At 39.7% G+C, this 24,525-nt stretch overlaps 1 protein-coding gene across 1 annotated transcript in view; it reads right to left on the minus strand.

Annotated features, from left to right (window-relative positions):
• LOC133489221 (uncharacterized) overlaps positions 1-24,525 on the minus strand; it is a 57,838-nt gene that overhangs the window by 13,594 nt on the left and 19,719 nt on the right. Inside the window, 43 exon segments of the mRNA XM_061798095.1 lie at positions 84-182; positions 358-421; positions 521-613; positions 1,284-1,392; positions 1,467-1,494; positions 1,580-1,736; positions 1,828-1,971; positions 2,058-2,280; positions 12,492-12,508; positions 13,016-13,150; positions 13,458-13,553; positions 13,783-13,887; positions 14,520-14,816; positions 14,916-15,119; positions 15,199-15,507; positions 15,584-15,708; positions 15,798-15,963; positions 16,439-16,622; positions 16,791-16,987; positions 17,086-17,204; positions 17,285-17,411; positions 17,498-17,887; positions 17,962-18,052; positions 18,155-18,300; positions 18,388-18,564; positions 18,657-18,899; positions 18,999-19,254; positions 19,368-19,504; positions 19,845-19,968; positions 20,066-20,271; positions 20,409-20,476; positions 20,583-20,895; positions 20,971-21,141; positions 21,347-21,496; positions 21,765-21,883; positions 21,975-22,113; positions 22,306-22,409; positions 22,503-22,601; positions 22,768-22,831; positions 22,935-23,217; positions 23,465-23,492; positions 23,602-23,758; positions 23,873-24,016. Of these exon segments, the coding sequence (XP_061654079.1) occupies positions 84-182; positions 358-421; positions 521-613; positions 1,284-1,392; positions 1,467-1,494; positions 1,580-1,736; positions 1,828-1,971; positions 2,058-2,280; positions 12,492-12,508; positions 13,016-13,150; positions 13,458-13,553; positions 13,783-13,887; positions 14,520-14,816; positions 14,916-15,119; positions 15,199-15,507; positions 15,584-15,708; positions 15,798-15,963; positions 16,439-16,622; positions 16,791-16,987; positions 17,086-17,204; positions 17,285-17,411; positions 17,498-17,887; positions 17,962-18,052; positions 18,155-18,300; positions 18,388-18,564; positions 18,657-18,899; positions 18,999-19,254; positions 19,368-19,504; positions 19,845-19,968; positions 20,066-20,271; positions 20,409-20,476; positions 20,583-20,895; positions 20,971-21,141; positions 21,347-21,496; positions 21,765-21,883; positions 21,975-22,113; positions 22,306-22,409; positions 22,503-22,601; positions 22,768-22,831; positions 22,935-23,217; positions 23,465-23,492; positions 23,602-23,758; positions 23,873-24,016 (6,607 nt within the window).

The raw sequence follows: 24,525 nt of genomic DNA on the forward strand, positions 1-24,525 counted from the left end.
AAAAGGGCAAGTTGGGCAGTTACTTTGGGCAAGTATTGATTTTGTAATAATCCCTATCACTTGCTGTCAATTACTGTACTTACCGAGAAGTTCAGGTTTCACCTGAGACAAGATCTGGTAGAAAATGTGGTAGTCCCTCTCTGCTTTGAGCTGGTAGGTCACGCGAGACTTTTCCAGAAGATCTGTTTGATGTATATTTATGGAATATTGTTGTAGTAGAAAAAATTATCTATATATATAGATATATCTGGTTATTATTCAATTATTTGATCAATAACAATAGGAGAATAGATTCTGAAAAGATTCGATAGTGACAGCCCTATAAAAATTCACGCGGGGAGATAAAGCTTCACTTACAGGTCTCAATGTCCGCAGAAGCCAACTTCCCTCGGTTGTCAAAATGAATTCTGATGAATTTTCCCTGAAAAGAACAGTGATGAACATTCATAACGGCAATGGGGAAATAAACGCTTGATGTTGATGTTGAAAATCAGCTTCAGTTACTCAATAATATACTCACAAATCTGGAAGAGTTGTCATTTCTGATAGTCTTGGCATTACCAAAGGCCTCCAGAGCAGGGTTAGCCTGGATGATTTGATCCTCCAGGGTACCCTGAAGAGAAAATATATGACTTGATGTCTTTATCGGGAAATAAACATGGCTGTAATTATTTTCATTCGCTGATAGCTCAAAGATCCAACACCGTTAAGGTTTTATAATTTGTAATTGACCAAAACGTTTCAGGTAAAATAGGACTTTTTAGTTGTTGTTTTTTTTTCAATTTTTGTTAAGTCATCACAGAAGAGTGGCATCGATGGCAAAGGGGAAAACAATGCAGTGATAACCATAGAGCCCAAAATGGAACACTTTCCTTCCTCCTCTGAAAAATAAGACAAATTTGACAATAACACTAGCAGGAGATTGGATTGGACACCAAAAGGTGAGCTGCATTTTAAGTTTTAATGTGACGACACTCAAAGCAGTTATCTTCCCCTACATGTCTGTCACTTGTCATCAAAGTTAATTGTGAGGACACAATTTCTTTACTTCTTTATACTTTTGTATGCCAGTTGTTGCCAAAATATTAAAAAACAAAACATTTTGTTTGTATGTTTTATTTTTTTCAAGCGTTCAATTCTTTTCATACCCCTTTTCATTTCTATAAATGAACGTTTGATACTGGTGACAGTTTGACCCGGATGGCTTCATTGATTCGTGATTGATTCTAAATCGGAACGATGTTCAACGATGGAGGTTCCCACTCCCTTCTGAAATGTGTCACCTTCTTTTCAATTGCTTGCTCTTTTTTACCACTTGGAACTGCAGCAATGCTGGCAAAGTATTGAATGACTCGCTTGGTGTTGACAGTCTTTCCAGCACCAGATTCTCCTCTGTGTTAAAACAAGTTCGTGGTTAGATCAAGCATAACATTAAGTGCTCAAAAGTGTTTTCCTGCCTTTCTTACGTGATGAGAATGGACTGGTTTTCTCGATCTGTAAATCAAAGAAAGTGTACATCAATCATGTGTTTTACATTCGAATTTAATATTAAAAGTGAGTATTTGACTAGATTCTGTACCTGCCAGCATGTACTGGTAGGCGTTGTCAGAGATGGAGAAGATGTGAGGAGGAGCTTCACTCCTCTTCTTTCCCCTGTAGGCAACAACCACCTCTTGGTTGTAGACTGGCAGCCACTTGTAGGGGTTGACAGTGACACAGAACAGCCCAGAGTAGGTCTGCCATAATAAAAATGAAACGATACATTTAAAAAAAAGACAAAAATTCTGAGACATAAAGAATGACAGGAAATCGCAATGATTTTCTTACATAGATCATCCATGCTGCGTAACGTTCTTTGAGGTTAAACAGCACAGCGGGCTCGTGGAGGAAGGTGAACATGGCCATGTCTTCAATTTTATCAAACTTTGGCGGGTTCTGAGGATGCACGTCACAATCCTTCACCGTCACAGTCTGTAGAAATCAAATGATAGCTTCTTAAAGATGAACGTGCATAGGTGTTTCTTAGGGTTTCAACTAAATGACTATGAACCGTATACCTTTCCAAACTCAGTGTGAGCAGTAACTTTGTCACCATCTCGATTAGTGACGGATGCCTTGACGTACTCAACCTCAGGGTCAGCAACGAAGCATTCCTTCTTCATATCGAATTGCCGAGTTTGGGCTTCCAAACGCTCCTTATCTGACTTCCTAAGAAAAGGAGCAGCTGGCCCAAACGCTGCCATTGCTGCATCACCCATTTTGCTGCTTTTTCTTTTTCTTCTGAGAAGAGACAATCAATAAACGATGTTCCAGTTGCTTTTTGCTCCACATTTTTTAAACCATGGCAATTCACGTGTATTTACATTGTCTTTTGATCGTATCGACACAGAAGCAAGCTATTAGTTTCTAAACTTTGAATGTCTCATTCTTTCAAAGGTCTATACCACATCAATCAATTTCATCAAGTGCCTACCTGAAAGAAACGAGTACCTACCAGAATGAACAAAAAATAGAAATGGTCAAAAAAAAAAAAGAAAAAAACAGTTAAGTGAAGAAAAAGATCTTTATTTAAGTAAACTTAACTGACGTAGTGAATATGTAGTGTAGTCTTGTGCTTACCTTAAACTGTCAACCTCTGCCAAGCAGAATGATAGTTCTGGTAGCTGGCGCCAGGTGTCCTCTCCATTAATAAAGGTTGCTACTCCGCCAAATAAGGTGGTGGATATGAGCGAAATGGCATCTCATTTGCATATCAGAAAAAAGACATCCCCCAAATTGGGTAGAGTCTAGTGCTGCTATTTGTTGCTATCACCTTGTGCACAACAAAACAAGAAGCCAGACTGGACATGACAAAGGAAGGGGTGGTAGTAGGTGGGGGGGGGGCGCAGACCACTCTCTATCAAGTACAGTACTGCTTTAACAGCAACTTGTAATAACAGTTTAATTAAAGAATGCAAAGTGGAACATAATTGTTGTGATACTGGGTTCGTCTTTATTCAGGCTATAAATGTGTTGCTTTAATTACAACTTTTTATTTTGTTATCGTCATGACTCAGAAAATAGCAGGGACAAAACAGATGACAAATAATGGATATACTGCACAGTTTTCATTGTATTATAGGAGAATGAATGCCTGATTGCGTTGTACATACATTGGCTCTGTTGCTATTCTAAATGAGGTATCGCCTGCTTGTAAGCAACCAGATTTATGAGACCCCAAACACATCGAGATCAACTATAGTCTGTCAAGTGATGTGGTGTGAAATACATTTCAAGAGGTAGAACAGAGAGTTGCAGCTGCTGTCTACAAGGGGACAAGACAGGGCCAAGGTCACAGCTGTGGCATCGCTTTATGATCATCACTCATCACCGTTTACAGTTACTGTAGATCTATACCCTCGGTCCCAAGGCTCTTAAAATTGTCCAAATTTATTTTTTGTATACAGCTTTGAGAACTCGTTACCCCTTCAGTGGATGCTGTTACAGATGCAAATCCAATTAAAAGCACTGCAACTTACTTACACGCAGTCTATTAGAGGTAACTTGGTAAAAGATTTGGGTTGTGTTAGTACCTGGAATGCATTTTACTTGCACATTGTGATTCTTCCATTCAATAAGTTTAAAATAAATTAACAGTGATACTGACACTGGTTTTCAGCAAAACGTGTTCTCCAAATATTTGGCAAGTTCATCTTACTTCCAGACTAAACTTGTAAGGTGTAAGAAATGATGTTTTATTGACCACGGAGGATGATAAAAAATAGTGCTTATCATTGCCTGCGTAACAATCAGGAGATCTGAGTTCAAACCGTGGTTAACACACCTTATCCCCTTTACGTTTTTGTTTTTTATGGTCTCCCCTCACATGGCCAAAACGTTCTTCTCAGGTTAATTGAAAACTCCATATTATTGTCCATCGGTATAAATGTGAGTCCGAGTTTTTTTTGTCCATATGTGACCTGCAATCGATTGGCGACCAATTCTGGGTGCAAAGCGTCTCTCGCCCTAAGTCAGCTCGAATAGGCTCCGGTTACCCACGACACTAATGAGGACAAGGGGTTCATTTCCTCGATCTACTGTGTAAATAAACAATCGATTAAACAAGTAATTGTTGTATTTTCAATACATACAGTATTTTAATGAGATTGGAGAATCTCTCGAATTTATCTGAATTTGTTTCCATATCAGTATTTTACACCGATTTTATCGGCCTTATCGGTATCGGACGATAATTAGCATTTTATGCTGATTGGCTTTAATGTCATAATTCGCCCAATAAAGCTATTTAAAAAAATAAATAAAAATGTCGGCGGTGTGGAACAGACAACACGTAATGCCCGGATCAGACTACAAGACAAATTTGCTCTATGTCAGACTACTGCAATAAAATCTTGTCTTCCAATACCACCACATCCCGTTTTTTACGATCAGTGGACTTTTATCTTGTCGACTCAAATGCGGCCAGATACACTCGTTACCGTGGCGACGACTACAAGAGTGGATCGCGCCGTGTGTTTGTAAGAACAAAATGGGGAAAAATGTGTGTTGGTGGTCACCGGTGCTCAGGACAGTTGCGGCTCGCAAGCAGGCAACAAAACGTTATGTAGCCCAGCAAGCTAGTGCTAGCACGAACGGTTGGACATAAACATGCTGTCGAATCATGCTCTAAAGTTTCGGTGTGGGTGAAGTAATTTAATTAAAAATAAAGTAATTTAATTACAGTAAGTTAGCACCGATTATTTTTGTCACGTTGTAATGTTGGTTTGAACTGGCTGATTAGAATACACAATCGGACTAGAGCAGTGATTTCCAACCTTTATGGAGCCAAGGAAAATATTTTACAATTGAAAAATCTCACGGCACACCAACAAACAAAAATGTCACAAAAAGTGGAGACATGAATTATTGTATTTACTTCCTGCCATCTAATAGAAGACCATTTATCATTTGTTCTGTCTGTCACTATGCCTCACTGGCACAAATAGAGGAACAAAGATACATAATTTATTGTCAATATATTTTTGGAGCAATTAGGTACACAAGTATATACAGTAAATGAACAGGTCATTTAAATAGACACGTTCCTCTATCATGTGATCGGATCGATGATCGGTTATCGTTTTTTTTAAACTCGCTGATCGGTTCCAAAAATCCTGATCGCGTAAAGCCTAGTCTTAATTGGTGGCAGCCAAGTAGTGCTTATTGCGATTATCTCATCCCTCGACTGAGTGTAATTCACTAGGTCTTTATAATTAATTAATAAGCAAAATAATCAATAAATATAGAATTGTTTGACCCTTTCTAAGGTTAGCTTTATTCTAAAAAAAAAAAAAAAAAAAAACAAAACTAATTGTTTAATGCAATTTATGTTGCTTTCACAGTAATTAAAAAAAACATACCAATGTATATTGAAGCCATTATGACCTATACTACAACCTTCTATGCAAAAGGGGCAGAGTACAAAAGCCTTTGTCTTTCTTTTTCACACAGCATTGTTGTCTTGTATGTATACTTCAGTACAAAGATAACTTGTTAAATTCTCCTGGCTACCCCTGGGATTTTGTTAATTCAAAAGGACTGCTTGGTGATGCAAGTTTCCAGGACGTATTTTAATTTCTTCTTTGATTAGCAGTGACAGGTGACAAGGCCACAAGCAAACAACAATGTACAGCGTGTTTGAGCTCATGAAACGTTGCATCGTATTCCTTATCATACACAAGCAGTCATATGCAAAAGAATTCTGAAATATACTGTCAGATCATTTGTTAAAATAACCACGACCATGGAAAATGGCAACCAGAAAGTGAAATTCACACCAAAACCGCAACTTTTCAGCAGCATCTTTGCATCCTTAAAGGTTTGGATTTGTTGCTCATCGGTCTTAGCCTGTAGCCACACTTTAGCACATGCTGCCTTCCACCAAAGTTCTCATACTCAGCTGTCCACAGTCCTTCTATGTCTGAGATTTATAATGCGCACATAAAGGAAGGTGTGAGGCACCTTGCCTGACTTGAATACGAAACACGAGCCCACAAAGTTATTAATAGTATTTGTTCTTCACAACTGTGAAATGTCACTTTCAAGGGGGTGTTGAATTCAGATCGAGGCTCGCTGGAGTTGATTGGGTTTTTTTTCTCCTCCTCACTCACTCAGTCTGTGGTCCTCTGTGTGGACTTAAGATGTGTCCAGGAAATGCGAGCGTATTCAATTCCTCGGATGACGAAAATCGTGCAGTGATGTGAATGTGTCATATTTTGGCAGCCGAATGGTCTGCTTTGACGCGATACGCATAATTTAATTCAAAAGTCTGTCTTTTCCCTTCAGCACTCTTCAGACGCTCCAAAAAGACCAAAAAATAATAATAATAAATCACCTCTGATTTAATGGTTAGTAGTTCCAGTTTATTATCCTACATGTTTTATTCAGCAAACCAGAGGGAAACCAATCACGAAGACCAAACAGTGTTTTAACAAGTAGCATCTTATCAGAGTTGGCAAGTGCCCTCTGCTGATTGAATTTTGCAACACCAGCCGAATGACAACTGAACTCAAATAGGAGTGAAAATAGGGTGTCTTCTACACCTAGAAAATATATTTTAATGTAATGCTTTAAGTGCTTTAAGTAAAAAATATGGTGTTACAACAAGGAAAATATTTTTGAGTTGTAATTGTCAGGGGTTTATTATTTTAACAATATACAAGCTGCAGTGGCACAGAATTCTACTATGATATTATACAGTTTCATATTAATTGTACCAAGGGATAGTACATTGGAAGTGTAGCAAAATATCAATTCCTTATGTATGTTTATTTATTGTGATTCTTTGCAATTAAATGTAATTACAAAAAATGTGCAGGCATTCCAAAACACGGCCTCTTTATACTGAAACCTTCAGGTGGCGCTCTTATAGGGGTAGGGTCAATGTAATATGATGTACTGTATGTGTGTGTGTTCAATCTGACAAAATTAATAAGAAATAAAAATGTAATGAAAATTAACCAATGAAAATCAGAGATTGATTTTGAATTGTGGTTCCACAGATTCATTTTACAAAACAAACTCATGCAAGACCTGCGATTGGCTGGCGACCAGTTCAGGGTGTACCCTGCCTCTTGGGTAAGCTGCGGCACGCTTGCGAGCCTAGTGAGGGGAAGCGGTACAGGAAATGGAAATGGAACTCATGAAACAGGCCTGGACAGCAATGATGGTAGCCCGAGGAAAGATTGAAAATAATTTGACCATCGTGACATGTTCAAACAAGGTGTGCCCTCTAATTAGAGTCACTGGTGTCTTCAATCTTCAAATCAGTCAGTAGACCTACTTCGAGGCGTATAAGGGGGTCACGAGGGTCGCGGGCATGCTGGAGTCTAACCCAGCTATCTTTGGGCGAGAGGCGGGGTACAGCCTGAACCGGTCGCCAGCCAATCACAGGGCACGTATAAGCAAACAACCATTCGCACTCACATCGACGGGAAATTCAGAGTCTTCAATTAACCTACCATGCATGTTGTTGGGATGTGGGAAGAAACCGGAATACTCGGAGAAAACAACACAAATTGAATACACTTTTTGTTTTGCCAGCGAGCTTATTGCACATACAGTAAAATGGAAAGGAAGTGAAAAGGTTTTTATTCTTATTTTCAAAAGTCAAAATCCTCTGATTTCAGCCTCTCAAATGTAACTTTCTGGTTTCCTTCATCCTCCATGCAAACATGCAAACGTCACACAGGCGAGGCGGGAATTGAACCCGGGTCCCCATAATTGTGAGGCAGATGTGCTAACCAGTCGTGTTCTAATTTAAGAAAAAAAACTATTTCAAACACATCAGGCAATTATCTACTACCAAAGAGAGAGGTCGTATATTTGTAGATGGCAAGTGTTTCTCTCACCTGTGAATGCAGTAGCTGCACCCTCTCACTAACATACCACAACTCTTGCGACTTCCCTCAGTTTGCTCGAGAGTCGCCCTCATTTCTTCCAGCTCACCCTGATTGAGGTTGTTACATTTCTCCATAATGGCAACATTCTCTTGAAGACCGCGTCAATGCTATGGACAGACTCATCAAGTTGAAGTTGGGAATACTTGAATGTCGACAATTAGAATTAGTGAGCGACATCGTTTGGAGTTGTGCAGTCTATTCATTAGCTGAATCTCGATCTCACTGAAGTCTCCCTCCATCGTCTTTACGCAAAGGGCCTTGTTACTGTCAGTGACGTGGAATATAAACAATGGTACAACGAACTGGCGACCAGATAGAATGAGACACAAGGTTATATGCATGGGGTAATAAGTGTCAATGAGGTGCAGGTGGATGCTAGATGCACTTTGGAGCAGGTGTGCACAAGGCAGGGGGATGCTAACAACCACAAGACATACAAACATGACAGTATGTACCTTGCACTCTGAATGACACACATGAGCGAGTTACCCAAGACATGGGCACTAACACATCCCATACCATCACAGGTTCTGGCTTTTGCACTTTGCGCTGATAACAATCCAGATGGTCTTTTTCCTCTTTGGCCTGGATGTCCATGTTTTCTAAAAACAATTTAAAATGTGGACTCGTCAGACGAGGTTCAATAGTGCAGTGGGCTTATGGGGGAACGTGAACATGGCCATGTCGTCAATGTTCATTAAAACTGGTGGATTCTGAGGACATGTGTCAGTCTCCTTCACTGCAAAAGTCTGTCGACAGATAATAATGAATTTATATGTAATACCAAAACCTGGGTTACTTTCTGCAAGAAATGGCTTTGACGAAAGTGCCTTCCCAAATTCGGTGTCAGCGGTGACCTTGTCACCATCTCAACTTGTGATAGATGCCTTTACGTACTTAACCTCAGGGTCAGGAACGAAGCATCCCTTCTTCATATCAAATTCACAAGTCTGCTCATCCAAACGCTTCCTATTCTTAAAAAAAAAAAAAGGAGCACCCGACCAAAACTCATTCGTGACAGAATCGCCCATTTCAACCTAAGATCAATACATCTATAAATAATATAGTGTCCATATATCATGCTGGCTTATTCAACAAATTAGACACCAAATACTGTACATAGTAACTATGTGACGTGATACTAATGACCACTGTTAGATTATTTATTGCAGCAGGGGTCAGAATATCTTAATTTAAAACAGTACAGTAGTTACATAATCTACATGCAAATCAGATAAATGCATGTCCCTGCAAATTGAGATTACATGTACTGATCTGTGTGCCAAACATTACATGTCAATAATGACATTTTGTTTAAAATGTACATGTAAAAAATAAAAAATACTGTAAATCACCCTCACCTTGGGTGGTTTGGTTTGAGTCCAGGATCCGTTTCCAACTGTCCAACATGATAAACTTAGCCAATCAACTTATGTTATAATAAGCAAAGCAATATGAGAAGAATATTTTTAACTTCATATCATTCTTCGCTTACCTGTTCACTCAGTGAAGCGAGGATGCATGTACCTTACAGCAGCCCTCCTTCCATTATTAAAGGTTGTTTGTCTGCCAAATATGGGATACAATTTTGGATAAAGGTTGCACAATATAAAGAGCTTTCTTCTCATTGGGCAGGTTGCATTGCTGCCATTCGTTGTGATCAACAAGGCCGTCGGGGATGGTGAGAGGTGAGGTGGTGATCACAGACTGGTTTCAAACCATTGCCTGTTTTACAGCCATTGTTAATAACCTTACACTTTACATTATTCATTATATACAGTAGTTACTGACGTCAGTAAGTAATATATATGTTTGTGGCATGTGGGTTTTCTTCGCATGAGAAGAAATTATGAAACATTGCAATTTCTACGGTGTAATTATTTCCTATACATTATTTTTTTTTAAAGCGAAACATTTAATCATAGATGTCAGAGATGCTCAATTGGGTTTAAGTCAGGGCTCTGGCTGGGCCATTCAAAAACAGTCACGGAGTTGTTCTGAAGCTCTTCACGCAGTTCCTCTGACCTCCTGATTCTCATTTGCTCGGACATGCACTGTGTGCTGTGAGGTCTTCTATACACAGGGGCGTGGCTTTCCTAATCAAGTCCAATCGGTAGAATCAAACACAGCTGGACTCCAGTGAAGGTGGAGAACCATCTCAAGGATGAGCAGAAGAAATGGACAGCACCAGAGTTCAATATACGAGTGTTACTGATAAATAAAGAGTGAGAAACTTTCGGGGGTCTGAACACTTTCCGTACCCACTGTATCTCTAGTGAGATCCAATGAATGATTTTTTGCCAATGGAATTACTTCCTTTTTTTGTTTTTGTTATTTTCTAAGTTGAATATATATTAAAAAAAAAAAAAACAAGAACACTGCTATTGTATCATCTTTAGAATTTGAAATCTTCCCGTAAATGACAACGTTTCAAACACTCAGCTGTGGTCACCTACTCCAAAAGTTCAATGAAGGTCAGTTGTTAAGGTAGCAGCAGCATATCTGTGACACACCTTGTGAGGCTGAGTTGTTGCAGCTGTTGTTGAGTGAGAGCGAAGGTCATGTACTTACTTCACTCACACAACAGCTGATCCCCGAGAGGTCTCCAAGCCTTTATCTTGTGGTGTCGTCATAGCATTGTTCTCTTTCCTTTGGCCTTGACGACAAAGATAACGGTGTGAAATTCTTGCCGGGATTGTTTCTCCCTGATTGAAAAGCGCAACAGCTGTCAGGCCTCATAGTGGGTGACGGTCGACAGGTGCAAAGCATTTTGAAATTACGTCTCCTTTTATTGAAACCACACGTATCGTTATTTTTCTTTTTGTTATCAATATCTTAAACTGATGGCTACACTTGTATTTACACCGTATTCTATCAACATAATACAAATGTAAAAATCAATACCACTCTTTTCACACCTTCTCTAAATCTGGTTGTATGACACACCCATTCACAGTAAGTGCAGAATTTTAGATTATTAGACCAGCTAACCTCCCATCTTAGTGAATGAATTTCTTCTTCACCGTATGGTGCGTTATCATGCAGTAATGTATACCAATCGGCTAAAACCTGATTTGACTTTGATTTCACATCGCAGCACTCATTCTCAGCTGTCTTACTCATCTTCACCGCCGAAATCGAACCTTCAGGCTTTGGTTCCCTTCCTGCTGCTGTGTCAGGACGAGAGCAGACTCCCTCAATTTAAAGCAACTTGTCGAAGAAGCTTAAAGATATAATAATATTCCAAATCTAAGCAGATTGACTTAGTTTTGCGCATGTTTTGTTAGAAACTAAGAAGGGATACCTGTACTTAATTAAGATCAAGATTAAGATCAACAGGCAGAGTGAGATTTACAGCTGATTACAGTGCAGTACAGTCAGTAACCCACTTATTCATTCAAGTATAGAGCTAATTTATGACCAAAATGTACTATATTTACCTTTGAGTAATTTGGACACAAAACATTTTTATATTCCCTTGTTTAATATATTGTACATTTTTAAACTATATGTGTGTAGTATTCAATGGACAGTTATATGTTTCGATATGTGTGTTCATCATGTATATTCGATGACTGTATTATTGTAGTTTTTACACTCATTTGACCATATGCAAGCACCTCCACCGCCCTCGGCATGTGCTTGCTAAGTTAAATGAACACCCTACATTGCCCATAGCTGTAAATTCTAGTCTGAATGGTTGTGTTTTGTGATTAACATTGACTGACGACCAGTCCAATTTAGTTTGTATTTAAAATGAAAGCAATAATGTATCACTTGAAGATGTTTTCTGCTTATGAGTTGCACCAACTATGCATCCATCCTTCCATTTTCTGTACCGCTTACCCTCACTAGGGTCGCGGACGTGCTGGAGCCTACTAACAATGCATTTTGCTAAAATAAAACAAATGAGTTCATGTAATAACTACTTAACTTGTTTTCTGCCTGCATGGTGCTCATTTATCAATCTGCATGCATTTTCTGGTCTGGCAATGGTCCTTTTGTGACGCTTAAGTGCGATTAAAAACATGCAGGCCGTTAAGGCAGCAAAGCAGTTGGGGCGGGGCCTGAATTACTTGCACACAGCTGGTTCCTGCAAGTGCTGTAGTGAAATCCATCAATGCCCCCTTTTGGCGCAGACAATTGAAGATAATAAATTGATTTAGTGGACCAATCTTTCTATTTCTAATATTTTGCCTCTCAGAGTCAGAAAAGAACACAGCACACCGTTTCAATAATAGTCCAAAATCAGTATGAAGTTCACAGTGGTAGCTCTTGGTTGCTATGAAATGGTCTAACATCAAGAAATATTCTCTCTTTCTTACACAAATGTATAAATACCACTCAAAGGTTTGGACACACTACCTCGTGCTATTGACTGAAAAGGTATTTCAGACTTTATGTCACAGGTATATAGTGTATTCGCTGGAAATAAAAGAAAAAACAATGAGCATACATTTTATTGCACATTTGCTTTATTCTACGGATACTTTGGAAACAGTCAACTACAGATGATCTCAAAGTTCTTGCATGGCTGTCTGTAGGTTTCACTCCTCATCGAGCCCTTTCTGTAATGAAGAGTGACAAAGTGAGATTATTTAGGGACAGATAACAAAATTAACAACACGCAATAATAAATAATGTTTGAAAAGTCTCGGTAAATGTGTTCTGTTGTAAACAGGGAGAAAAGTGATGACGATTGGGCCCTTGACTGACAGCGGCCCGAGAAAATCCTTCCATCCATTTTCGGGTTTGTCTTCATTAGTGTTGCAGGTGACCTGAAGCCTATCCCATCTGACTTTGAGTGAGAGGACTAGGCTGACGGCCAGTCAATCCCGTGACACAAGCAGCCATTCACACCTATGGACAATTTAGAGTCTTCAATTAACCTAACGTTCATGTTTTTGGAATATGAGGAGGACGGCGAAATAGCCAGAGAAAATCCACTGAAGCAGTGGAGAGCGTACAAACTCGACACAGCAAGGCACGTGTGTTAGCTGCTAGCCCTAGAAAATACAATAAAAGACAGTGGTCTGGTAAGTTTGTCTGCAATATAGAGTAGAACCGTCATTTACCTTGGCGCCAACATCACGGCTTTTAGCGCGCAGCTTGTTGACCTGAGATTCAGCAATGTCAGCTCTCTCTTCAGCCTCATCAAGTTCGTGCTGCAGTTTACGGAACTTGCTCAGATTAGTATTGGCCTGCTCTTCCTACAGAAAACCATACAACACAAAGTTATATAAAGGATTTGATGAAGGAATTTAGACTTCTTGAGTGTGCAGTTGATTTGAACTGTTTTGTTTTTGGTAGTTGAATCCAAAACAAATCACAAAGTAAAAGGATGTACTTGTTTACACGTGACGGTAACTTGTTGCAGCTACACGCACATTCACGTAATGTACAAACCTTAAATACGAAATAATGTTAGTAAGGGAGTACTGTATATTGTAGAAGTAACCCACAATTTAACCGTAAAGGAGGGGAAGTTTAATGCCGCACACTTTGAAAGCTACTTACAGCCTCCTCCGCAGCTCTTTTGTATGCTTTGACTTTCAGTTGCAGTTTGTCAACCAGATCCTGGAGACGCACAACATTCTTGCGATCTTCCTCAGTCTGTCATTATAAAGAGGAGGTAACACACACAAGTTCAAGGGAGATATTCTCTCAGCTCCTTAACGTTAATATGATAAGACACATTGAAAGCTGTGTGTGGCATACCTCAATGATGGAATATATTTTACGATTATCAATCACTTAAGATGTGGACAGTGTCTAAAGAGGCATACATACTATTTGTGTTCATAACATTTCCACTACCTGAAAAAAAATGAAAAATTCCCACCTGATAGGTGAGTTCCTTGATGCGTCTCTCATATTTACGGATTCCCTTTATTGCTTCGCTGCTCTTCTTTTGCTCAGACTCCACCTCATTTTCAAGGTCCTTCACCTGAAAGCCAATAAATAAAGAAAAAACTTGTAACTTCGCGAGTTAATATGAGTAAGTTCTTTGTGGCTGATGTGCAATTTGGCTGAACTGCAGTGGTTCAAACTAACACCACAACGTACCGTTAATCCAACAAACGGTTGTTGATTGTGTTGAACGTCTCTCAAGATAACAAAGATTTTTTACATTTGAATCCTCTCACCATGGGAAATTAACTGGATTATCCGGTTTAAATTTAAGAGTTAAAAATGTCACTTCTTTCATCCTCCCAGAGGCCAATTTTGCCCTTGATACACTTTGCTGTGACTGTTGATTACAATATCAGCTATTTATTCCCATAGAAGTAAATGAATGTATCATTCTACTGTAATGATACAGCAGAATTGGTAAATAGGAGTCTGTATCATGTTAAATGATCCACAGGGCTGCAGGTGAGCACATCATTAAATGTGAAACATTACAGTTGAGACACCATCTGGGCCACAACCAGGATTATCATCAATGCTGCCAATGTTAAATTAACCTTTGAATTTTGGTCCCACAGCGGCATTCTGTTGTATTTTTCTACTGACCGTGCAGATTTTTGCCCCATTTATGCGTTTGGGAGAAATTTCTGATATAGTTTTAACTCTTACCCTGGCCTCGAGCTTCTGCACCTGCTTCTTGCCTCCCTTCATTGCAATTTGTTCAGCTTCATCCAGGCGGTGCTGCAGGTCTTTGATGGTTTGCTCCATGTTTTTCTTCATACGCTCCAGGTGAGCACTGGTGTCCTGCTCTTTCTTCAGCTCTTCTGCCATCATGGCGGCATCGGTGATGGCCTTCTTGGCTTTCTCCTCAGCGTTCCTAGACTCCTGGACTGCTTCTTCTACTTCATTCTGAAGCTGGGATGCGTCAATTTCAAGTTTCTTTTTCTGATTAATCAGACCGGTGTTCTGCATTTATTCAGATGAGAGATTTCAGAAAGTAAGAAAGTGCTGCTGGAAAAATCCATCTGTTAACCTTTATGATTATGCTGTATAAATGTCTCTCACCTGTGAGTGCAGTAGCTGGACCCTCTCGCTAACATCCAGCAACTCTTGCTCCGCAAGTTTGCGACTTCTTTCAGTTTGTTCGAGAGCAGCCCTCAGTTCTTCCAGCTCAGCCTGAATGAGGTTGTTACGTCTCTCCACAATGGCAATGTTCTCTTTAAGATCATCATTGGCACGGACAGACTCATCCAGCTGAATTTGGCAATCCTTCATGGGATGACATTGAACCATAATATTGTTAGTTATCACTCTACTATCTTGTAAAAATGTGTTGCTTGTAGATTACCTTCAGATGTGCATGAACAGATTTGAGTTGCTTCTGAGCCTCAGCTGCCTGCCTGTTGGCCTGACTTAGCTGAATCTCCATCTCATTGAGGTCTCCCTCCATCTTCTTCTTCAAGCGGAGAGCCTCATTCCTGCTTCGACACTCAGCTTCTAGAGAACTCTGAAGAGTTTCGATTGTCCTCTGCATGTTCCTCTTGCACTGCTCCATCTCTTCATCTTTCTCAGCTAGTTTCCGTTCAATGTCAGCTTTGATCTGGTTGAACTCAAGCTGAGCTCTTAGAATCTTACCCTCCTCATGCTCCAAGGAAGCCTGGCAGAGACAAGGTTTCACTGAAATGATTTGGATTAAAACAGTAATGGATTTTTCACGGATAATATTTCCTAACCTCTGCTTCCTCAAGAGCAGACTGGATCTCATTTTTCTCCTGGTCCAATTGTTTTCTTAATTTCTCCAGCTCATGAATATTCTTTCCACTCTCACCAAGTTGCTCAGTGAGATCAGAAATCTCCTCTGTAGAATATCAAGCAGCATTAGGGATAAAGGGATAAACTCTGGAGCTTCAATACAACTGCGATGTACACATCAGCAGTAGAGCATACCCTGTAAGTTCTTGTTTTCCCTTTTCATGGTCTCCAACTGATCCAGAGACTCTTCATAGGAGTTCTTCAATTTGAATAGCTCTGTGCTCAGTGCTCTGGCTTCCTTCTGGGAGCCTTCCAGCTCACATTGAGATTCCTCATATTTCTGTTTCCACTCAGATAAGACCTATCAGGCATAAAAAGGCACAAATGATTGATTACATGTGAGAAATTAATTAACACAAAGCTGCAGGTCTGGTAATGTAATTTTGTATAATGAGCTCGATGCTCGGCTTATATTGGTTGACCATTGAAATTTCAGGTTTCTGGTTTCACAGCCATTCTTGCATTTTGAAATACTGTAATTATGATCCAGATTTTCAAAATGTTGTTTCCCTAGTCCCAGTTTTTTTTTTTTTCATGTAAACCTATCCAGACCTCAGCCATATCTTTGAAGCAATGCATTGTTAATTAAGTCCTTTCCCCCTCATCAAATCATATCAATGAATGTCGGTGCATGATGTAAATCCGCAAATATTGTGATCTCCCTAATGAGCCTCTGAGTTATTTAACTCTCTATCATAATCCATCGAACTGCCATGTACACAATGGTGCAATCAATTTTGTGGTCTACCAGTACAAATGTTGCATGCACACTTCACCTTGTCAAAGTTTCTTTGCTTCTTGTCCAGAGCAGCAGCAGCAGCATTTGACCTCTCGACATCCACCATTAGATCTTCGATCTCATTCTGCAGCCTGTGTTTAGTCTTCTCGAGAGAGGAACATTTAGCATTCACTGCTTCCACAGCTTCCTCGGCATCCTGTAGACGCTGAGCCAGCTTCTTCCTTTGGAAACATCATTTAAAACTTTTAACGTTCCCCCAGTTACATTTTTCACTTACAGTAAAACTATTCAATAAATGGCTGCTCATTTAGCCAACAAAAAGCTGAGCTGACAGACACAGTAACGTGTCTCAATTAGTCATGGTAAATTATCAAATCTCAATCTCTTACTTAGCCTCTTCCAGTTCTTCAGTCCTCTGGATGGCATCGGTTTCATACTTAGTCCTCCACTGAGCCACCTCCGAGTTGGCTTTGGACATGCCGCGCTGCAGTTCAGCCTTGGCCTCCTGCTCCTCCTCATACTGCTCTCTGAGCAGGTCACAGTCATGGCGAGAGGACTGCACAGCATGGGCTAATGCATTCTTGGCCTGTCAGGAAAATATTGTATATGTATATGAAACACACAATACTTTTCTACTAAACATCAAATGGTGAGGCACCTGCCTCAAAGCAGCGTTGATCTTACTTTGGTCTCCTCCTCCAATTGTCGTTTCAGGTCTTCAATTTGTTGAGTGTATGACATTTTCCCTCTGGTGAGTTGAGACACTAGAGAGTCTTTATCCTCAAGTTGTCTTGAGAGCTCACCTAGCATTTTGGCCATATTTTATTCATGTCTGGACATAGTGGTGTTGAACAACTTTAAATTAAAGTAACACATTACATACCATTTTCAGTTTGAAGCTTGGCTTTCTGCATGTTGAAGTCATTGATGCACCGCTGGGCTTCTTCAAACTTGGTCTTGTATTCATTCATCTGATCTTCTACAGTTCTGCATGTCTTCTCAAGAGTTGTCTGCAGTCGGAATATTTATATCAATATTCCGTATCAGGCTAAATTGAATCAACTCCAAGCTAAAGACAAACAAACGTTGAGCTAACTTTTGTTTTGACGATATGTTCCATATTGGAGATGACATCATCCAATTCCAGCCTAAGTTCACTCTTCTCCTTCTCAAGTTTCTGCTTGACTCTCTGCAGGTTGTCTATCTGCTCTCCCAGGTCAGCAACACTGTCAGCTTGTTTCTTTCTCAGAGTGGCTGCAGTGGCTTCATGCTGGAGAGTGGCCTCTTCCAAGTCTCTGCGGAGTTTCTGGAACTCAGCCTCCCTCTTCTTGTTCATCTCAATTTGTACAGATGTTGCTCCACCAGCCTCCTCCAGTCTCTCACTGATCTCTTCTAGTTCTCTGGCCAAGTCTGCTCTCTGCTTCTCCACTTTGGCTCGAGCAGCTCGCTCTGCCTCAAGCTCTTCTTCCAGCTCCTCGATGCGGGCCTGGTCAGATGCTATTAATTAGTCGCTGTTTGATAAGTTACACATTTCAAACCATTACTTGAACCATTTGTTACCTGAAGCTCTTTCAGTTTCTTTTGAAGCTGAATGGCAATTGCCTGCTCATCCTCTATTCTATTGGTGAGCTGGTTGACTTCAAAGTCCTTCCTGCAATCAAAAAGTAGCCATTAACGGAAATCTTTTCTTTACCTTTTCCTGTTTATGCCTTCACTATATATTCCTTGAAAGAATAGTGGTTATAGTGTTTACTTTTTTAGATGCTCTTCCAGTTGCTGCTTGTCATTCTCCAGATCCATTAGGCTCTCCTGGGTCAACTTTAAGTCTCCCTCCAGCTTCCTCTTTGCTCTCTCAAGATCCATTCGAATCTTCTTCTCTTGTTCAAGGGACCCTTCAAGCTAGAAAAAAAATTGTTCAAAACTTTTAGCTCAAAAGTGCCTAGACTAGTAACATACTTTTCAAACAAATAGTACTGAAACACATACATCATCTACTTGCTGCTCTAGTTTTGACTTGGCCTTGGTCAGAGTGTTGACTTTGTCTTCCTCACTCTGAAGGTCATCCAGTGTTTGCTGATGAGCTTCTTGTAAGGCTTTCTTTTCCTTGGTTAACTTGGCAATGATTTCATCCAAAGCCGCCATTTCTTCAACCAGGTTCTTCACCTGGAAAGCATCGTGATAGTTCAGTTAAGTCTAGTGTACTTCCTATTAATTCTTTCTTTTAGGACACAACAACAACCAAGTAGTTGTCATACCTTGTTCTCAGTGGCATGCTTCTCTTTCTCCACTTTAGCCAGCGTTAACTCCAAGTCATCAATGTCCTTCTTCAGCTCAGAACTTTCATCCTCTAACTTCCTTTTCTTTGCCGTTAATTCAGCATTCATCTCCTCCTCATCCTCCAGTCTTTCGGATAACTCTTTGGCTTTTGCTTCCATCTGGATTTTGTGTTTGATCAACCCCTCACATCTTTCTTCAGCATCAGCAAGATTATCTTGTTCCTAATTTGCAAACACAATTTTATACATGTTCATTTATGTAATTATATAATTCATATAAATAAGTGCTTAATTACTGAATAATGATATCATTAAACTTACAGCCTGAACTTGGAGCTGCAGGTCGTTTTTCTCTTGGAGAAGAGAAACCATTTTTTCCTCCAGTTCCTTCCTGCGGGATTCTGACTTTGCATAAGCTTCTTTCAACTTCAGGAATTCTTCCTTCATGTTGGCCATTTCCTTTTCTGCTTCAGCAGATCTCAAAAGAGGTTTGATCTTGAAGAACAGCTTCATCCATGGCCAATTCTTAACCCCCATGAACGCACGAATATTCCACTGGATTACTAATAATGCATCCCTGTCAAATATCATCCATTGTTTTAACTGTTTGTTAAAAAATATGCAGAAAAGAAATAAAACAATTACAGTTGTTTGTCCTAAAATCTATTTTGTAGGCCTATTTCCTCTAACCTCCTTTCAACAATCTTCTGGAATTCCATTCTTGCCAGGAGACCTCTCGATCTAGACTGGATTCCAGTAATGATGAGAGACAAGCGGTCGTCCCTCATCTCCTCGAGTTGCCCAAGGAGACCAGCTTTGAAGAACACCTTTAGAAAATTGTACATCAATGTTATTATCTACTAGCTTTTTTGGATCAGCTTGGAAACAAAATGAGGCATCTTACGGAGTTTATTTTAAGTTTCAGAAAGTTATGCTTGGTGTACTGGTGCTGTAATAACTAACCTTTATTATTACTAAAGTGAACAAATAGAGAGATGTTCATTTTTATTAAACTATATTCAAATCATGATCATAACAACTACCTTCTGTGTTATTATCGTATGACCTCAAATATTAGATAAATACTACACAAGTTAAGATATTTTGCATGAATTTAGAATTCACAAAGTAGATACTTTAGTTTATATGAGTCCCTTTATAACTTGCCTTTGTGTGTCCAAACTTGTATTGATTGTGGTCAATATCCAAAGACCCAAGGAGTTTTTCTGCTCCCTTCTTGCTGTCGATAAACTGACCCTCAGGGATAGCGGCAGGATTCAGGATACGATATCTGAAAATTGATGGATCAAATATTTAACAACAACAAAAAATCCCAATTAATACACAAATGAGTTTTTTGTGTAAAGACATTTATTTAGATGTCCTGCCTCTGTTTGAAATCTCCATAGAGGATCCTGTTGGGGAAGCCCTTCCTGCAGATTCTGATGCCTTCCAGCACACCGTTACAGCGCAGCTGGTGCATGACCAGCGGGTTCTCCATGGCTCCAGGAGTCTTGGTCTCATTGGGGATGATGCAGCGTACAAAGTGGGGGTGAGTAGACCTCAAGTTGGTCATTAGCTTGTTGAGATTCTCCTGTGAAGGTAGTGATACGCTGTATACAACACCTTACCTGGGTGATAATTGCGATACATTTTTACGCTGAAAATCAAGTTTTCGTCAAATTCCATTCGATCCAGTGATCCATTACATGATCACGTGCCTGTACTAACCCTGTGCAAGGCTGACACGGTCTGGAAGGACGAACCCTTCTTCTTGCTGCCTTTTCCCTTTCCGGCATCTGCCAGTTAACAAGAGTAGAGCTCAAGTACAGTATAGACCATTTATAGCGCACAAGTAGGGAAAGAAATGGATGCACTCACTGTGTGCATTTAGTTCATTCTTACCTGGTGAATCTGTTCCAGCATAATTTGCAAAGAGTAATGCCAATAGTTTCAAATTAGACTTCTGGTAAAGTCCAACAACAGTCTCATTTAGAGGATCCTTGTTCTTCACCAGCCAGTTGTTGATATTGTAATCAACAGTGCCAGCATAGTGCATCAGGGCAAAATGAGCTTCTGGTTTCCCTTTGACTATTCTGGGCTTCTGGAAGTTGCTGGATTTCCCCAGGTGGTTGTCGTACAGCTTAGCTTTGAAGGTCGCATCACTGGCTTTGGGGAACATGCACTCTTCTTCAAGGATGGACATGATACCCATGGGCTGGGGAGAACATTAGATGGTAGGTTTGAATTTTGTGTCTGATCAATCAAAGCCTCTCACAAAAGTGTTTCTCACCTTTTCAATTAGGTCAATACAGGCCTGCAAGTCCATACCAAAATCTATGAACGTCCATTCAATGCCCTCTTTCTTGTATTCTTCTTGCTCCAGCACAAACATGTGATGGTTGAAAAACTGTTGCAGTTTTTCATTGGTGAAGTTGATACACAACTGCTCAAAGGTGTTGAACTGTAATAGAAAGTGGATAAGCATTTTATTTTCATTTTAAATACATGGAAGTACAAATTTAATTATATATATATTTTGATGTCAAATCCAATTGCTTTCAGTCTGGATAAACATTTATTTACTCACCCATATCGTCATTATTTGCCTAAAAATAAAATCTAACTGAATTTTATCTTTGCATAAAGCAATAATAGACTAAGCTCACATCAAAGATCTCAAATCCAGCAATATCCAGAACTCCAATGAAGTACTGGCGAGGCTGCCTAGTGTCCAGAGATTGGTTAATACGGATCACCATCCACAGAAACATCTTCTCATACACTGACTTGGACAAGGCACCGACTGCATAGTAGACCTACAAAAGAAACAAGAAATGAATCAACGTATGATGATGTCTTGTTGTTAGTGGGTTGGCTCTACACTGCAGGCTACTGTAGTAGTAGTCATGGAAATCATCAAATCTTGTAATGGATAAACTACAGTGTGTTGTCCTAATGCAACCGACTTCTTGGTTTTATTCCATTGGTCAATAAACTCTATTTCTATGTGGTATGTGTGCAACAAGTATTATCATGTGTTACAAAATCAATAACATTCATACCACTTTGGTAACATTTACCAACCTGCTGAACATTTTGTCCCTTGGTGACCCACTCATTTCCCACTTTAACTCTTGGATGACAGAGACCTTTTATGAGGTCAGCAGAGTTCATGCCCATTAGATAAGCAACTTTGTCAGCATCTAAAAAATGATGAGGACAGGAAAAAATGATCAGGATCATATTTTTGTGTCTTTATGGACAAGTTTTGAAAATCCAGAGAGCCCATCTCGCCTTCAGTGCCATCCGCCTCTGCCTGCTCCTCACGCTGCTTGTTCTTGAACCTCATGTTCCCATAGTGCATGACGGCACCTGTCAGTTTGTAAATGCCATTCTTTTCCTCTTGGGTGAAGCCCAACACATCAAAGGCATCCTGCGTTCAACGTACGGATGATATTGATTAATAACTGTCATCAACATTTGTATGATGATGTACACTACACGGAAAAAGAAGTAAAGTCATATTTCAATAACGACTATACTATTAGTCTGACTGCCGTGACTCATTATTGTGACTTTTGCAGTGCATCTCATGTCTAACAAGCAAAACATTTGACATCCTCACATCCGTGGCCATGAGCTCCTCAGCATCATTGATGGAGGCGACGGTTGTCTCTCCTTGGGAGATGAACGCATAATCGTAGGGGTTGTTGGTGATGAGCAGCATCTCTGAAAGAGTACAACGAATATGTTACTTTGTGCGTCGCACACAATGAAACAAGCCTTAATCAGCGATCTGAATGTTAGCTGCTTTTCATTTACCTAAAAGCTCTGGTTTTTTCTGAGAGAGAATCTGATAGAAGATGTGGTAGTCTCTTTCAGCCTTAAGCTGAAAGGTGACACGGGACTTCTCCAGCAGATCTGTAGACATATATTAAAAAATTGGTGGTCAAATACATACATACTGTACATACATACTACATACAGACATACATACATACACAAACAAACGAACAAATACAAATACCAAAAATAAAAAATGCTGGGCCATTGCCTTAACCGATTACATTTCTGAAATGTTACCAACATGTCTCAATATCAGCCGATGCAAGCTTTCCACTGGCAGCGAAGTGAATTCGGATGAATTTGCCCTGGTTAAAAAAAAAAGGAAAAAAAAAGTGTTAGAATACAATCCACAAACTGAAACATAATTTACTATTATTATTATAATTTTTTTGTATAAGTGAAGCTTACAAATCTGGAGGAGTTGTCATTTCTGATGGTTTTGGCATTTCCAAAGGCCTCTAAAGCTGGGTTAGCCTGGATGATTTGATCCTCCAAGGTACCCTGAAAACACAGGTATTTATTCAAATGTAACCCCTAAAACCAGGAAAGCAATTTACAATTTGGATTTCGAATCATGATAAACACCTTTTTCTCAGAGCCTACGTCTTTCTTTCCACTGCCAGCTGCAATGCTGGCAAAATATTGGATGACTCTCTTGGTGTTGACAGTTTTCCCAGCACCGGATTCTCCACTGTGGAAACAAAGTGATTTGCTTAGCTACAGATATTAAAAAAGATCAAAGTTTCTCAATGATCAACTGCATTATTGCGGTAAATACAGGAAGGGAAAATGTGTAATGACACTGGCATTCGATCAATAATGTTTAGTCGTGTCCTCCAACGGACTTCGTGATAATATTAGCAATAATGGTATTAACATGGATGATTATAACTGTAGGTTAGGTTCAAGCATCATTCTTGGACTAAAATCCAACTCACGTGATGAGAATCGACTGATTTTCTCTGTCTGGAAAGGAAAGGCAAGAACGACTTTAAGAACTGTATGCACAACCTCCATAATTCGTATTGATCACTTTAATGTGAGAATACAGTCTATAAAGCTGCTGTATAATTACCAGTTAGCATGTACTGGTAGGCGTTGTCAGAGATGGAGAAGATGTGAGGAGGAGCTTCACTCCTCTTCTTTCCCCGGTAGGCAACAACCACCTCTTGGTTGTAGACTGGCAGCCACTTGTAGGGGTTGACAGTGACACAGAACAGCCCAGAGTAGGTCTAGCAAAGGGAAAAAAAAGCATAGCGATGCTCTGGTATAAGTGGCACTTAGACTCTGCTTCCGATCATTCTCAGGAAACATCATTAACGTGGTTTCGAAAGATCCTAACGCACATAGATCATCCATGCTGCATAACGCTCTTTGAGGTTAAACAGCACAGCGGGCTCGTGGAGGAAGGTGAACATGGCCATGTCTTCAATTTTATCAAACTTTGGCGGGTTCTGAGGATGCACGTCACAATCCTTCACTGTCACAGTCTGAAAACAAAGAAGATGCCATGTTTTTAGTCCATTTTTAATATCATTAACAACAACAACGATTGTACTATGCCTATCGGTGTATTTCTGACATTGCTCACATTGATTTGGAACTGAAAGTTCTTCGGGTTTTTTTCCCTTTGGTTTTTATAGCCACACTTCTTTGTGCATACCATTCATACACATCAGTGTGAAGAAAGTGAGCCGCTCATTATTTGGAAGCAATTACTGGACTGCAATTTCATTCATTGTGAACAAACACTTTATTGTGTGGACTATGTTTAAGTAGACCCAATAGACATTAGTGGCAGTGTAGTTGTTGAGCATTTGTACTGTATACATATACAATATAATGTACATAAATAAATACTATCAGGCGCATGCACAGACAGTTTTGGGGGCAAGTGCTCTAGCCCAAAAACAGGGCACATGTCAAAATTATCTCATATAATTTAGAAAAAACTGAAGTATGTTTAACTTGTTTATTTCTGTTAGCACAATCAACACAG

Source organism: Phyllopteryx taeniolatus, chromosome 14, assembly GCF_024500385.1.
Source record: "Phyllopteryx taeniolatus isolate TA_2022b chromosome 14, UOR_Ptae_1.2, whole genome shotgun sequence".
NCBI lineage: Eukaryota > Metazoa > Chordata > Actinopteri > Syngnathiformes > Syngnathidae > Phyllopteryx > Phyllopteryx taeniolatus.